The 13,888-nt window shown below is 38.9% G+C and overlaps 1 protein-coding gene across 1 annotated transcript; it reads left to right on the forward strand.

Annotated features, from left to right (window-relative positions):
* The first annotated feature begins 1,270 nt into the window (after nt 1–1,270).
* Nucleotides 1,271–13,176, forward strand: DDIAS (DNA damage induced apoptosis suppressor). The gene is made up of 4 exons (XM_081099486.1): nt 1,271–1,395; nt 6,710–6,871; nt 9,390–9,507; nt 10,444–13,176. The coding sequence occupies exons 1-4, from the start codon at nt 1,283–1,285 to the stop codon at nt 13,066–13,068; spliced, it is 3,018 nt and encodes a 1,005-aa protein (XP_080955612.1). The 5' UTR covers nt 1,271–1,282; the 3' UTR covers nt 13,069–13,176.
* The last annotated feature ends 712 nt before the right edge of the window (nt 13,177–13,888 follow it).

Consider the following 13,888-nt stretch of genomic DNA (forward strand, 5'->3'; position numbering starts at 1 on the left):
CAGTCTAATTAGCATATTACACTTTTATTATTATAGATTTATCTTTCATTTCAAGTGTCTTACTGCCTTAGGTGGCAAGATTTTATTTTCATAGAAATGTCATTTTGATTATGGGCAAGATTAGTATCACTTTAAGATCTCCCTTTATCATCACCACATTTCTAAATTTCTGATTATCCCTTGAAGAGTTATGCCTAAAAGTTTCTATTATGATTTTTAACTGTGACTTTTGTCAAAGTTTGTGGATGCCAGTCTCAGAAACAGTTCCACCCCTACTCAGAAATTGAAAGCTTTTGCCATTTGTTTATAAATGAAAATTTATTGATACAACTTTATTTTGAACATGTGCAGAGACATTTATTTTATACTATAATTAAGCTAATCAGTTTTAAATGTTGGTAAACAAACCAACATTTGAAATTTTTAAGAGTATAAAAGAGTAGAATGTTGTTATTTTATTTTTTTACTAGAGGCTTAGTGCATAGATTCATGCACCAGTGGCATCTCTCAGCCTCGCCTGCGGGGATTGGGCCAAAACCAGCTCTCCGACATCTCCCAAGGGGTCCCAGATTGCCAGAGGGTGCAGGCCAGGCCGAGGGACCCCACCGATGCACAATCGGGGCCGGGGAGGGACTGTGGGAGGGCTCCAGGGCATGTCCGGCCCATCTCGCCCAGTCCAGATTGGCCTGACCCCAGCAGCAAGCTAACCTACTGGTTGGAGTGTCTGCCCCCTAGTGGTTAGTGTGCATCATAATGACTGTTCGAATGGTCAAACGAATGATCAGACTTAGCATATTAGGCTTTTATGATATAGGATTTCTCAAATATGTTTTATACAAGCATCTTAAAGCACTTTGAACTCTCATTTCACCATATAACATTTTGCTTTTTCTGCTTGCAAAATATGAATTTTCTTTCTCTTTAAGCTGTGTAAAAATGTACACACTGAGATCCAATAAAGTTCTATATAGCTTTTCTTATAAAGATGTGAAAAAAGCTAAATGACTTTTCCTGAATTATTGAGAATGAAATATTTATTCAGAAACAGAATGTTTGTTTGAACTATTCTGTTTTAAATTTTATTTTCTTTCTATTAATACTTTTAAATAAGCATGAAAAGAAAATTAGTTTTTCAGTACATTGACATTTACTAGAAAAGACATCTCTTGGCTTTGCCGTGGAGGTTAAGAGGTTTTCTTCAGAAATGAATTATGCACCTACAATTAAAGATTTGCCACTCACCCCAGTGACTATTTTGTTTTTCAGGCCACAACGTGAATACATGAATAGAAGAAGAAAATTTCTTCTTGCCTCAGTTCTTGCTCTCCAAAATTCAAGTTTTATATATCCTTCATGTCAAAAGTGCTTCTCTCGGATAATCTTAGTGTCCAAAAGGTAAAAGTAAAGTCTGTAAACACAAGAGAGGAAATACAAGTCAGTTGCAAGCTGCTGCAGGAAACAGAAATTCCCCACTTTCATTTCTCCACTGAAGATTTCATTTCCACCTAAAGATTTTTTTTAATTCCAAATGCTTAGTGATAAAAACTATAGTAGGTACTTTGTATTTAATAAGGTTAGCTTTCTTCTTTGTTTTAACCTCCAAGATTTAGAGCAGTGGTGGTTTTCAAATTACATTCTGTAGAGCCTTAAAGGTTCGTGCTTCTAGACTGGGAGATGGGAACTAGAGAAGGAATAATAGATAGTGCTAACAAGTAGGATGGGCTCTGACCCCCACTTTCATTTCAGCAAGACTTCCATTCTCATCCTTCTGTTAGGGTTCCAAGATTTCATTTGAAAAGGTTCCATGATGTATATAAAGATGCAGACACATAGATGTACAGATATAAAAAATATATGTATGGGAAGTTTTTGATCATTCATATAAAATCATACACACACACACACACACACGTATGTGAATATGATACTCTTTTCATATGAAGGACCACATTAACTGTGTATATGTGTGTGTGCGCTCTTCCAAAAATAATGAGTAAGGGGTGGTACTTAGTTATCCATATAAGCTATTCACCTAACCCAAACAGATGTGAATTGCCCTTCTAAGTTACTTAATGGGACCCATAGTTTCTTTAGTCTAGAAATCTTTCTCTGATACTAAGAACTTTCTTTTCCTGTCTTAAAATGTGAATTGTAGCTCAGACGCTTATCTATCCTCTCTCCTATCCCTTCCCACCCCACTGTTCAGCCACCCAAAAAGTTTTTATCATTTATTTAAACAAGTCGAATTGAATTTCACACATATTGATCATAGTTTTCTCCTATTGGGGGGAAGTGGTATGTAAAGCCTTAAAGTACTTTTCAATTACAGTTCACATTCAGTATTATTTTGTATTAGTTTTAGCGTTTCAGGTGTACAGCATAGTAATTAGATAATCATATACCTTACAAAGTGTTCCTCCTTATATTTCTAGTACCCATCTGACACCATACTGAATTATTACAATATTATTGACTATTTGCTGTACTTTACATCCCTGTGACTATTTTGTAACTGCCAATTTGTACTACTTAATCTTTTCATCTTTTTTACCCCAACCCCATTTCCCTCTGGCTACCATCAGTCTGTTTTTTGTATCTATAAGCCTGTTTCTGTTTTCTTTGCTCATTTATATTGTTCTTAAGGTTCCACATGTAAGTGAAATCCTATGGAATTTGTCTTTCTCTGACTGACTTATTTCACTTAGCATAATAGCCTCTAGGTCCATCCATGCTGTCACAAATGGTAAGGTTTCGTTCTTTTTTATGGCTGAGTAGTATCCTATACAATAAAAGCCTAATATGCTAAGTGTCCAGTCATCCAGTTGGCCATGCAACCAATCAAAGCATAATATGCTAATGATATGCTAAGGCTGCTCAACTGCTCACTATGACATGCACTGACCACAAGGGGGCAGATGCTCTAACCAGCAGGTTAGCTTGCTGCTGGGGTCTGGCCAATCAGGACTGAGTGAGATGGGCCAGACATGCCCTGCAGCCTTCCTATGGTCCCTCCCCAGCTGGCCAACCTCCCACATTCCTCTCTGCTCCGGATCGTGCACCCTTGGGGGTCCCTCAGCCTGGCCTGTGCCCTCTCGCAATCTGGGACCCCTCTGGGAATGTTGGAGAGCTGGTTTCAGCCCCACGGTGAACTACTGGTCACTATGACATGCGCTGACCATGGAGCAGATGCTCAATGCAGGAGCTGCCCCCTGGTGGTCAGTGCGCTCCCACAGGGGGAGTGCCGCTCAGCCAGAAGCCAGGGCAGCTTGTTAAAAATGCAGGATTTGGGGCCTTGACCCAGACTTAGATTCCAAGTGATTTGTATACATATTAAAGTTCAAGCTCTGATGTGTATTACTCCACACTAACATTTATTTGTTTCAATCAGCCTTATTCCCAAAGGATTAAAGGAAATCATATACATAAATATCTACATATACAGGGCATCCCAAAAAAATGTATACAGGGTGTCTGTAGATTCTATTACATTTTGAAAATGAAATGAAATGTTAACACTGGCTTTATAATTATATTTTTTTGTGTATACATATTTTGGGGGCACCCTGTATAAAGCTATATATAATTTAGTGTTTATATGCATTCATATTAGTAAACTTATTTTTTTGTTTTGTTTTAAATAATTCTTTATTGTTGAAAGTATTACATGTCCCCCTTCTTCCCCCACTGACTCCCTCCAGGACACCCCCACCCCCCACCACCACAGGCCTTTAGCACCCTATTGTCTCTGTCCATGGGTTATATATATGCACTCAAGATCTTTGGTTGATTACCTCCCTCCCACCCACTCACCCTCCCCCGCCTTCCTTCTGAGATTCCACACTCTGTTCCATGCTCTGGATCCACACTGTTCATCACTTTATTTTGTTACTTACATTCCACATATAAGTGCGGTCATGTGATACTTGTCTTTCTATGATTGACTTATTTCACTTAGCATGATACTCTCCAGGTCCCCCCATGCTGTCTCAAAGGGTAAGAGATTCTTCTTTTTTGCTGCTGCATAGTATTCCATGGTATAAATGTACTACAGCTTTTTTATCCACTCATCTACGGATGGGCACTTGGGCTGTTTCCAGATCTTAGCTATTGTAAATTATGCTGCTATGAACATAGGAGTGCATACATTCTTTCTGATTGGTGCTTTGGGTTTCTTAGGATATATTACTAGAAGTGGGATCACTGGGTCAAATGGCAGTTCCATATTTAATTTTTTGAGGAAACTCCCTACCGTTTTCCATAATGGTTGCACCAGTCTACATTCCCACCAGCAATGTACTAGGGTTCCCTTTTCTCCACATCCTCGCCCGCACTTGTCGTTTGTTGATAGTAGTCATTCTGATAGGTGTGAGATGGTACCTCATTGTGGTTTTGATTTGCATCTCTTGGATGATCAGTGACTTTGAGCATTTTTCTTATGTCTCTTGGCCATCTGTATGTTCTCTTTGGAGAAGTGTCTATTTAGGTCCTTTGCCCATTTTTTTCATTGGATTGTTTGTCTTTCTTTTGTTAAGCTGTATGAGTTCCTTATATATTTTGGATATTAACCCTTTATCAAATGTGTCATTGCCAAATATGAGTAAACCTAGTTTTTGTTAGGCTATCATTGATACTCTATTTGAAAGATAGTTCATTACTAACCATATTGTTCTTATAGTTATCATAAGGCATCATGCAAGAAAAATCTCCAGGGTAGACATCCAAAGCCTTGGATCTGGGTCATAAAATTCACTAACTTTGTCACCTTGGGCAAAAATTCACCCCAGTTATTCCTTACATAAATGGGAATAAATGGCCTTGTTTACATATCAGAATGAAAGAATGTATGTTACAAACATTTATGAACTGCAAAATGCTGATGCCTATTAAGATTTGCTAAGAATATTATATTTGCCCTAATCGGTTTGGCTCAGTGGATAGAGCGTTGGCCTGCAGACTCAAGGGTCCCAGGTTTGATTCCGGTCAAGGGCATGTACCTTGGTTGCGGACACATCCCCAGTAGGGAGTGTGCAGGAGGCAGCTGATCGATGTTTCTCTCATCGATGTTTCTAACTCTCTATCCCTCGCCCTTTCTCTCTGTAAAAAAATCAATAAAATATATTTTTAAAAAATAGAATATTACATTAGACTTGAATGCATTATTAATATATAATTTTTAAAGAAGGTATATTTATAGCCAAATTACAACACAACTCCAGCAGATTTGGGTAAGATTACATGAATGGAATGGCACAGATCCATCCTCAGTGTAGCAAAAAAATAATTATCACAAATCTAATAATGAATCAGTAACTTCTTATATAAAGGATTAACCTTTGTTCAAAATAGTCACCTTGGTCCTGTGGAGTTTAGGCTTCCCTGGTGGCTATATGGCAGCAATCAAATATTTACACTTTATCTTTATTTTCTATTTGCATTTTCTATTTGCTTTTTTAAGCTAGATCAGTGATTTTCAACTGGTGTGCCACAAGAATTTTTAAAACATGTAATGCCTAACTATTTAGTCAGGGGCACTCGCCTCTTTTTCCTTAGATTGTCAAATAAAAAATGGCAACAGCCAATACAACAATAGCCATCTTGTGTGGATGAATCAAAATTATACCTATTTTTTTGTCAGATTGGCAAAGTATGTATTTTTTGATGTGCTGCAGAATTTTAGTAATTATTTTATGTGTGCCATGAAATAAAAAAGGTTGATAATCGCTAAGCAACAAAAGAACAAAAACAACAGTTATCCATTACCAAAAGATATTTTCATTGGTCAGTTTGCTAAATTAAGAATGTAAGTTCTAAGACATTATTGCAAACAATTAAAAAGGAGGGAAACATTTCATAGAAGTGACAATATCATTACAATATTGAATGTAATTATTAGAAAGAAGCAGACTAACTTATTAATTGGCAATAGATGTTTTCTTTACTTTCTTTTGTTTTATCTCCTCTTATCCTTCTTCAACCCTGAATTTTACTGATGAGGAAATCACAGTTTAAGGGATTTAGTAAAATATTCCAAGACCAGACATTTAGTACATGACAGTAAAGTTACACTTAATACAGTTTTTTTTTTCACCAGGAAGACATTGGCCATAATTACACATTGCCTTAGAAACAGGTTAATCAAGATGTTTTGTACCTCTTTGTAATCTGATAAATTCTTAGGATATCACAGAGAATTTAAAAAAGTAAGTTATTTTTAAAATGGTGAGAAAAATGTAACTGGGTTCTCTATATATACATTTTTATTAATTGTTTCAAGATGATTAATTATTTTTCAATAGAAGATAGACATTAATTTTCAGGTCTTCTGTTGGTGTGGTGTTTACTTCATTATTTAGTTTGCACATACCCGCAACTCCAGACTATAATGTGCCGCACTTTGTTCATGATGATTTAGCTACCCAATAAGAACATCTCTCTCACCGCCCCCCTAAACCCTCCAAACACACACACACATTCCCTTCACTTTTCTGTCATTTTGGTGCTACTTAATTTAAATCAGTGAAAGCAGCTGTTATGAGTAAAGAAATTTAAAAGAGATTAATCTGAAATAGTTTAAGATGAATGTAAGTTGTATAGAAACATTTGTATACAAAACGTTATTTTATTAATTTTTACTTTTCCAGATTTTTTTTCATCATATGAAAAAAAAAATTAGTGAACATTTCTATACTTTTTTCTTCCACTTTTCCAGGTCTAATTGTCCAAAATGTGGTTCTACTGGTGAAGCTGAAAATGCCAGTTACAGATACAGACTTTCCATAAAAGTTGCAGAATCAAATAAATTATTTGGCATTACTGTTTTTGGAAGCTGCTTAGACGCATTTTTTGGTCTTACAGCCACTGATTTGCATAGGTAAGATTATTTAAATCATACCTTTTCCTATTAGTATATTAATACAATTTTAAAATAATGTGTTTTTAAGGTAATAAACATTTAGTAAAAAAGATGACCTCATTGACTACTCAACTGCAGATCATCAGTTTCTTTAAATGATCATCGAGAAATAGATGTTTATTTCCTGAATATTCTATCTAATAATAGACAAACATGGTAATTGACCATACCTCCACTATGCTTCCCATTGGCTAATCAGCAGGATATGCAAATTAACTGCCAACAAAGATGGCGGCCGGCAGCCACGCAGCTGAAGCGAACATGAAGCTTGCTTGCTCCAGTGATGGAGGAAGCCAAGGTTCCCCGCCTGCCGCGGCCCAGCTCTGAGCTCTAGAAGCAACAATGTTTCAATTATAGAAGCTAAACAAACCCCAGATACCTGCTTTCAGCCGGTCAGAGCTTAGAACGCCAGTGATGGCAACAGAGTTTCATTTATAAAAGCTAAACAAACCCAGATACCTGCTTTCAGCCAGCCGCAGCCTCAGAGCTGGAGCTGGGCCTCAGAGCTGGAGCCGGCTCTCAGCTCCAGTGACAGCTATAGAAGGTAAATAAAACCCAGAATAAAAAAAAAAAAAGAAAGAAAAAAGAGGCTGGAGCTTCAGTCACCCGCCAGCCTGAAAACGGCCCTCAGCCCATCACCCAGGCTGGCCAGGCACCCCAGTGGGATCTTCCACCCTGAAGGGGGTGTGACCAGCTGCAAACAGCCATCAGCCCATCATCCAGGCTGGTCAGGCACCCCAGTGGGACCCCCACCCTGATCCGGATCACCCTTCAGGGCAAACCAGCCGGCCCCCACCCGTGCACCAGGCCTCTGTCCTATATAGTAAAAGGGTAATATGCAAACTGACCCTAACAGCAGAAAGACTGGGAATGACTGGTCACTATGACACACACTGACCACCAGGGGGCAGACGCTCAATGCAGGAGGTGCCCTCTGGTGGTCAGTGCGCTCTCACAGGGGGGTGCTCTGCTCAGCCACAAGCCAGGCTGATGGCTGCCAGTACAGCGGTGGTGGTGGGAACCTCTCCTGCCTCCTCAGCAGCGCTAAGGATGTCTGATTGCAGCTTAGGTCTGCTCCCCGCTGGCAAATGGACATCCCCCGAGGGCTCCCGGGCTGCCAGAGGGATATCTGATTGCCATCTTAGGCCCAATCCCCCAGGGAGCAGGTCTAAGCCAGCAAGTGGTCACCCCTGAGGGGTCCCAGACGCCGAGAGGGCACAGGCCGGGCTGAGGGACCCCCTCCCCCCGAGTGCACAAATTTTTGTGCACTGGGCCTCTAGTATAGTGATAATGTTAAACCAAGCTCCTTTTATCCAGGCCAACTAAGCTGTGATTAGAATACTAAATTACAAAACTCTAATCCAAGTTAGAGGACATAGAATAAGAAAGTAAAATTGTTTCTTTTTTTTTTTAATATATTTTATTGATTTTTTACAGAGAGGAAGGGAGAGGGATAGAGAGTTAGAAACATCGATGAGAGAGAAACATCAATCAACTGCCTCCCTGCACAACCCCCACTGGGGATGTGGCCAAAACCAAAGTACATGCCCTTGACCAGAATCAAACCTGGGACCCTTCAGTCTGCAGGCTGATGCTCTATCCACTGAGCCAGACCGGTTAGGGCAGTAAAATTGTTTCAAACTGAGGGGTTATCCAGGTTGATATTTACATTCAAGTGGCCAACATCCCTTGAGGCAGAAGAAGCCATTTGTGGGAATATTTGCATTCCAGAAGTTGAAATTTTGTTATTTCTCTCATTATAACTTCACCTGCATAGTTTGACATTTTATGATGTTGTCCTGAAATGCAAGGATATATTTAAGTAGTCTTCTACCCTCATCCCCTAATCCCTAACAGAAGAAATGTCTGTCTGTCTCCTTATTGTTGAGAACTGACTCATTTGAAGAAAGGGACAGCAGAGGGACCATAGGATCGCCAGGGAAGATGAAGGACTCCCCTCTGCTTTGATGAGGACTAGAGATCCCACTACTACTTCCACTGCTGCTTCTAGAATAATTGCTGGGCCTGATTCCTAGGCAGGCATCTGTTTTATTCACATTTGATCAATTGTTTTTGTCTTCCTAGCTATGGGAAACTAGAGGGAACAAAATGCCTAGCTTTTAAAGTCACTTTAAAAAAAAATTTTTTTTCAGAAAAGAAGGGAGAGAGAGGGAAACATCAATGATGAGAGAGAATCATTGATCGGCTGCCTCCTACACCCCTCCCCCCCTACTGGGGATCAAGCCCACAACCCCGGGCATGTGCCCTTGACCGGAATCAAACCTGGGACTCCAGTCCACAGGCCTATGCTCTATCCACCGAGCCAAACCAGCCAGGGCTAAAGTCACTTTTTTAAATATGTAACTCAAAAGGTTCATGTTGCATTTTCAAACTAATTGTTCATATATTCTAACTTTATGGCAAGTTAAAATTTCAAAGTTTATCTCTTCACACTTTTTCTTTTTTTCCAATCAAGATACATTCAGGATTCCAGTGAAATTCCAGGAGCACTGGATAGGGATGCAACTCAGAACCTATTAACTAAAGCAGTGGAAACTTGCTTTGTTGGACAGAGTTTTATTTTTGGAGTGACGGTAATTTCTTCTAGCTTTCTTCTGTTCTGTTAACATTTCCACTGTAATGAAATGATTTTAATTCTCTAAACAGTTTCTAGGAGTCATAAATGTGAGATCCTGTAGAAGCACTTTAGACTGTGTAAAAATAGGCTATAGGTTAAACACCATGTGCGACAACTTCCTCTTTCAAAAGTCAGAAGAGTCTAGTTTAAATGTTTTCAGAGCTTTAAAAATCTAACTTTATGTAAATTCAGAAGTGTTAGATATTTGTTTATCTGCATATTCATAACTAATAATAGGTTAGAAAGGATGGTTTTAAATAATTATAAAAGTGACAATATAAGTTGAAAATAATGTACTAATTCTGAAGGAGTAATCCTTTCCTGTTTCATCTATGCTAAAGGGAACAAATATAAATTTTATCCACATTGGAATTAGGGTTTAAAAATAAGAACAAAGCACTCCCTAACAGCACAGTGAGAAAGACCAAAGGGAAGGTGAAGCCAGGAGTTACAGAGCTTTTCTTTGTTAAACCTTAGACAGTTCTTTATCTTTTTTTTTTTAATAGGTTAGAACATTCCCTTAAGCACTCAAAGTTTATGGAAGTTAATGACAAATATAATAGCTATCATTTATTGAGCAACTACTATTTCCTAAGCAGTGCAGTTTTCCATGTTATTACAAATACAATAAACTTGCATTTTTTTAAATCTCTAGCTTATAAATGAGAAAACTAAGGCTCAAAAAGGTTAAATAAGTTGTCCAAAGTCACAACACTAGTAAATGTTAGAACTGGGATTTGAATACAAGTCTCTTTACTCCAGAGTTTGCTTCTCTTACTTATACTACTGTGTCTATAACACTAGGTGATTGAAATTATTTTAAATCTGTTTCACATTCTAGTCAAAGGAAGAAAAATTTATTCTCATTTAAATGTATTAACTTCTTTTGCAGAATTTTGAAAAACAACATGGGCAAGGTTCAGATTCCAGTACCTTCTTAGAACAGTGCCTTGGCCGTAGGAGAGAAATTAAAGAGCTACTAGCTTGCCAGATTGTCCTACCAGACCCGAGTGTCGCAGGCTTCACTGTCATTGACTATTTCCGGCAGCTTGTGCAGCTTTCCAATTTCAGGAAACTCCATGGTGGCTTCCAGGCACCTACGAGCCACCTGCTTGCTTTAGAACACTCAAGTAGTGATCTCAGCAGCATGTGTAGCCTTGACAGCAGCTCTGATTTTGTGGAATCCCATGGCAGAGATAACTTTTTAATGTCCTGGCAGTCATCACTTGAACTCACTTCCATTGTTTCACAGCTAACAGATGAGGATAATTTTTCAGCTTCAGAACAAAGCAAGGCCTTTGATACTCTTCACCAGAACAGAAAGTGCATTTCCTTGGCAGAGGCCACTGGTTCAGGTGGTTGCCATGATGCCATTCAGTGTTCATGGAGCCTTGTTTCATATATGGATAAAAAGAGCACAGCACAAAAGTTAGGTGATGAACTTGGCTTACAAGCTAATCAGCCAAGTGCAGTACACAGCAGTCATCATGAAATTGGAGTTACTGGTTCTAATTTATTCTTGAAAATGCAAGAGTCCCATGAGCCAAGTAATACAAAATCCTTCCACAGTGCAGTAGAAATTAAAAAGAGAAATTCCCAGCATGAGCTAACAGGTCATGATATCAGTACTCCCTTCAGCCTTCAGGAAAGATCTGTGTGTTGTCCACCTATATCACTCAGACTTGAAGAAATAGCTAGTGGTTCCCAGGATTATGACCCCAAGATTTGGGATGATCTGCCACTCTCTGAAAGCTTAAACAAATTTCTGGCAGTCATCGAAAGTGAGATTGCTGTAACTCCGGTGGATGCCAGCAGTAGGAAGCCTCATCTAGATAATGGCATCGATGAATTACATGCAGACCTCAGCAGTTTATCTGTGACTCCCCAGGGAACTGCTGGAGCCTTGCTTACACCACCTATAGCGTTAAGAGTATCACAAGCAACAGTCAGAGCAAACTCTGGCAAAGGTAACTTCCTTTCCAACTGTGAAGCAAATCCAGCTGCTAGTTTTCAGGAGTCACAACCAGATAACACAGCAGAGGCTGTCTCTGTAGGTAGAAATGGAAGAGATATTTCTGAATGTTTTCCAGCAAATGCTTCTCTGTCAGCTCTGTTTCCAGCTTCAAAAGGTTTAGGAACAACATCTACTCTTAGGAAGTCTACCAGAATTCCACCACGTAGTGCTACGATTTCACATACACACAGTACTTCAGAGAGTGACCATTCTTGTCTCAATAGCAAGTATTTTAATGGATGTGGAGAAAAATCACCTTTGGAAATGAGTGAGAAGTGGATGACGTTGTGTTCCAGGAGGTATAATGATGTTTCTGACCTTTGCAGCTTAGACAATAAACAATGTAGGAGATGGCCAAAGAACCAAGGTGACAGTCTTACAATTTGCAGGAAACTTACATATTCCTTAGAAGCTCTTTGCAGCGGTCCAAGTAGAAGTACAGATGCATTGAAAGAAATGCCTTATGGACATATCAGAAATAACTTAACACAGACCTATGTTCCTGGTCATGAAAGCAGCTACAATGCTTCTGCTGATCTCTTTGATGATAGTGCTAAAGAAATGGACATGGCAACAGAAACCACCAAAGAGTCACAGGATGTTTTGTTACGATGGGGAAAGTCTTCGGCAGAAAGTCAGCATATAGAATCTGATTTTTCACTGAGGTCACTGTCTGAAAACTTCAGCCAATCTTCACAAAAATTATCCTTGCCAAACATGCCTGCCCCAATGAATCCAAAAACATGCTCTTCACCACATTTTCCATCAGATTCAGAAAGTGATGTTGAAGATAGTCAGGACTTTGTTCCATGTTCACAGTCAACTCCTGTTGCAGGATTCCACCAAACAAGAATTCATGGGGTGAAAGGAGCTTTCAAGAAACTACCTTCCTTTTATGTGGATCTTGATACTAACTATAAAGAAACAAGGATTTCCTCTGAAAATGAGGCACAGCAAGCCACTCCCAGGTCTCAAAAAATTATAAAAACACCCAGCCAGAAATCCAAAAGCCCTGTTATACCTGGTGTTACACAACCAGAGGTTGTCAACAACTGTTCTATTGCTGAGTGCTTTGAATCTGACATTGATGAATGGGTCCCTCCTACCACAAAAAAAGCATTTCTTCCCGATATGCTTGGATTCCAAGCCGTGGGTCTAAGAAAATGCCTTGCTGCTTGTAATTCTCCTGATCAGAACACATTACCGAGAAAGAAACTGAAGTGTATCAAACAAAGAACCAATAAACGTTTCATTAAGAAAGAGTTAAATTTAAAGAACACGCTTACAGCAGTAGTTGCAAACCAGAAAACTCCTAACTACAGCAGTACACACTCAGGCTGGATTTCCAAAGAGTCAGTGTTGGGACTTGGTTATGGTTCAGAAGTCAGATGTTGCCTTTCGTTTTCAGAAAATTGGCCACCTTCAGTGCCTGAAACTAAAAATGCTTGGTCTCCTGAATTGTTTTCACAGAAAGTCACCTCAACCCAGTGGCTGAACCTTTAAAGGTTTGTTTGGAACATTTGCCTCCACTGGCATGGGAAGCATTCTTCCCATTTTGAACACTTGAAGAGACACAAATAGAAAAGAGGTGCTGTCTTTTAAAAATGTTTATAGAGCAATTGTTTTTCTGTGTTTTATCCAGAATATTCTGATCTGGATAACTTGGCACTTTATATTTTTGATTGTATGTTAGTAATATTGTTGGTTTTGCCTGTTAAAATTATTTGTTAAACTCACATGTACATTCAGAAATAAAGCCTTTACAAAGCAAAACTTAAAATCCTCATTAATTGGTCAGCTCAGCTCAGGAAAATGCCTGTTGTGTATTAGGCCAACCACTCTGTCAAGTTTGTGATACCAAGCCTACAAGATCACTTATCTCAAAAGATTTTGTTCCACTAGGTAACAGACATATTACAGTTTCACTATAATGCAGCAGATGCAATGAAAGAGGTTTTTAATGGCTATTACAAACATTCATGTTGCTATGGGATCCTGATAGAGAAGCAGTTAACCCAGCAGAATCTGGGCTGGGGGTAAGAAAAAAGGTCAATAAAAACTGAGTAGTTAGAGTTAAATGTGAACCTGTGACTATTTTATTTAATAAATATTCATTATATGCTTGCTTCATTCCAGGTACTGGGAACACAAAAGTGAAAGCCAAGCTCTTTCCCTCAAGAAACTCATGGGTTAGTAAACAAACAGCATCTGATAGTTCTGTGATTGGAGATAAGCTTATAGTGCTAATAAGAGCAAAAATCAGGAGAAGTTTGTAGACACTCAAGTCCCCAGCAGCCCCTCAGCCAAACCTTTAGCTGTGAAA

Source organism: Myotis nattereri, assembly GCF_964212035.1.
Source record: "Myotis nattereri genome assembly, chromosome: 9".
NCBI classification, from domain to species: domain Eukaryota; kingdom Metazoa; phylum Chordata; class Mammalia; order Chiroptera; family Vespertilionidae; genus Myotis; species Myotis nattereri.

Excerpts from the sequence above, each read along its gene's own strand:
- DDIAS (XM_081099486.1), top strand. The coding sequence starts at position 1,283 with ATGAATAGAAGAAGAAAATTTCTTCTTGCCTCAGTTCTTGCTCTCCAA. Across the intron at positions 1,396-6,709 it reads ATAATCTTAGTGTCCAAAAG|GTCTAATTGTCCAAAATGTG; the intron begins GTAAAAGTAAAG and ends CCACTTTTCCAG. Across the intron at positions 9,508-10,443 it reads GTTTTATTTTTGGAGTGACG|AATTTTGAAAAACAACATGG; the intron begins GTAATTTCTTCT and ends CTTCTTTTGCAG.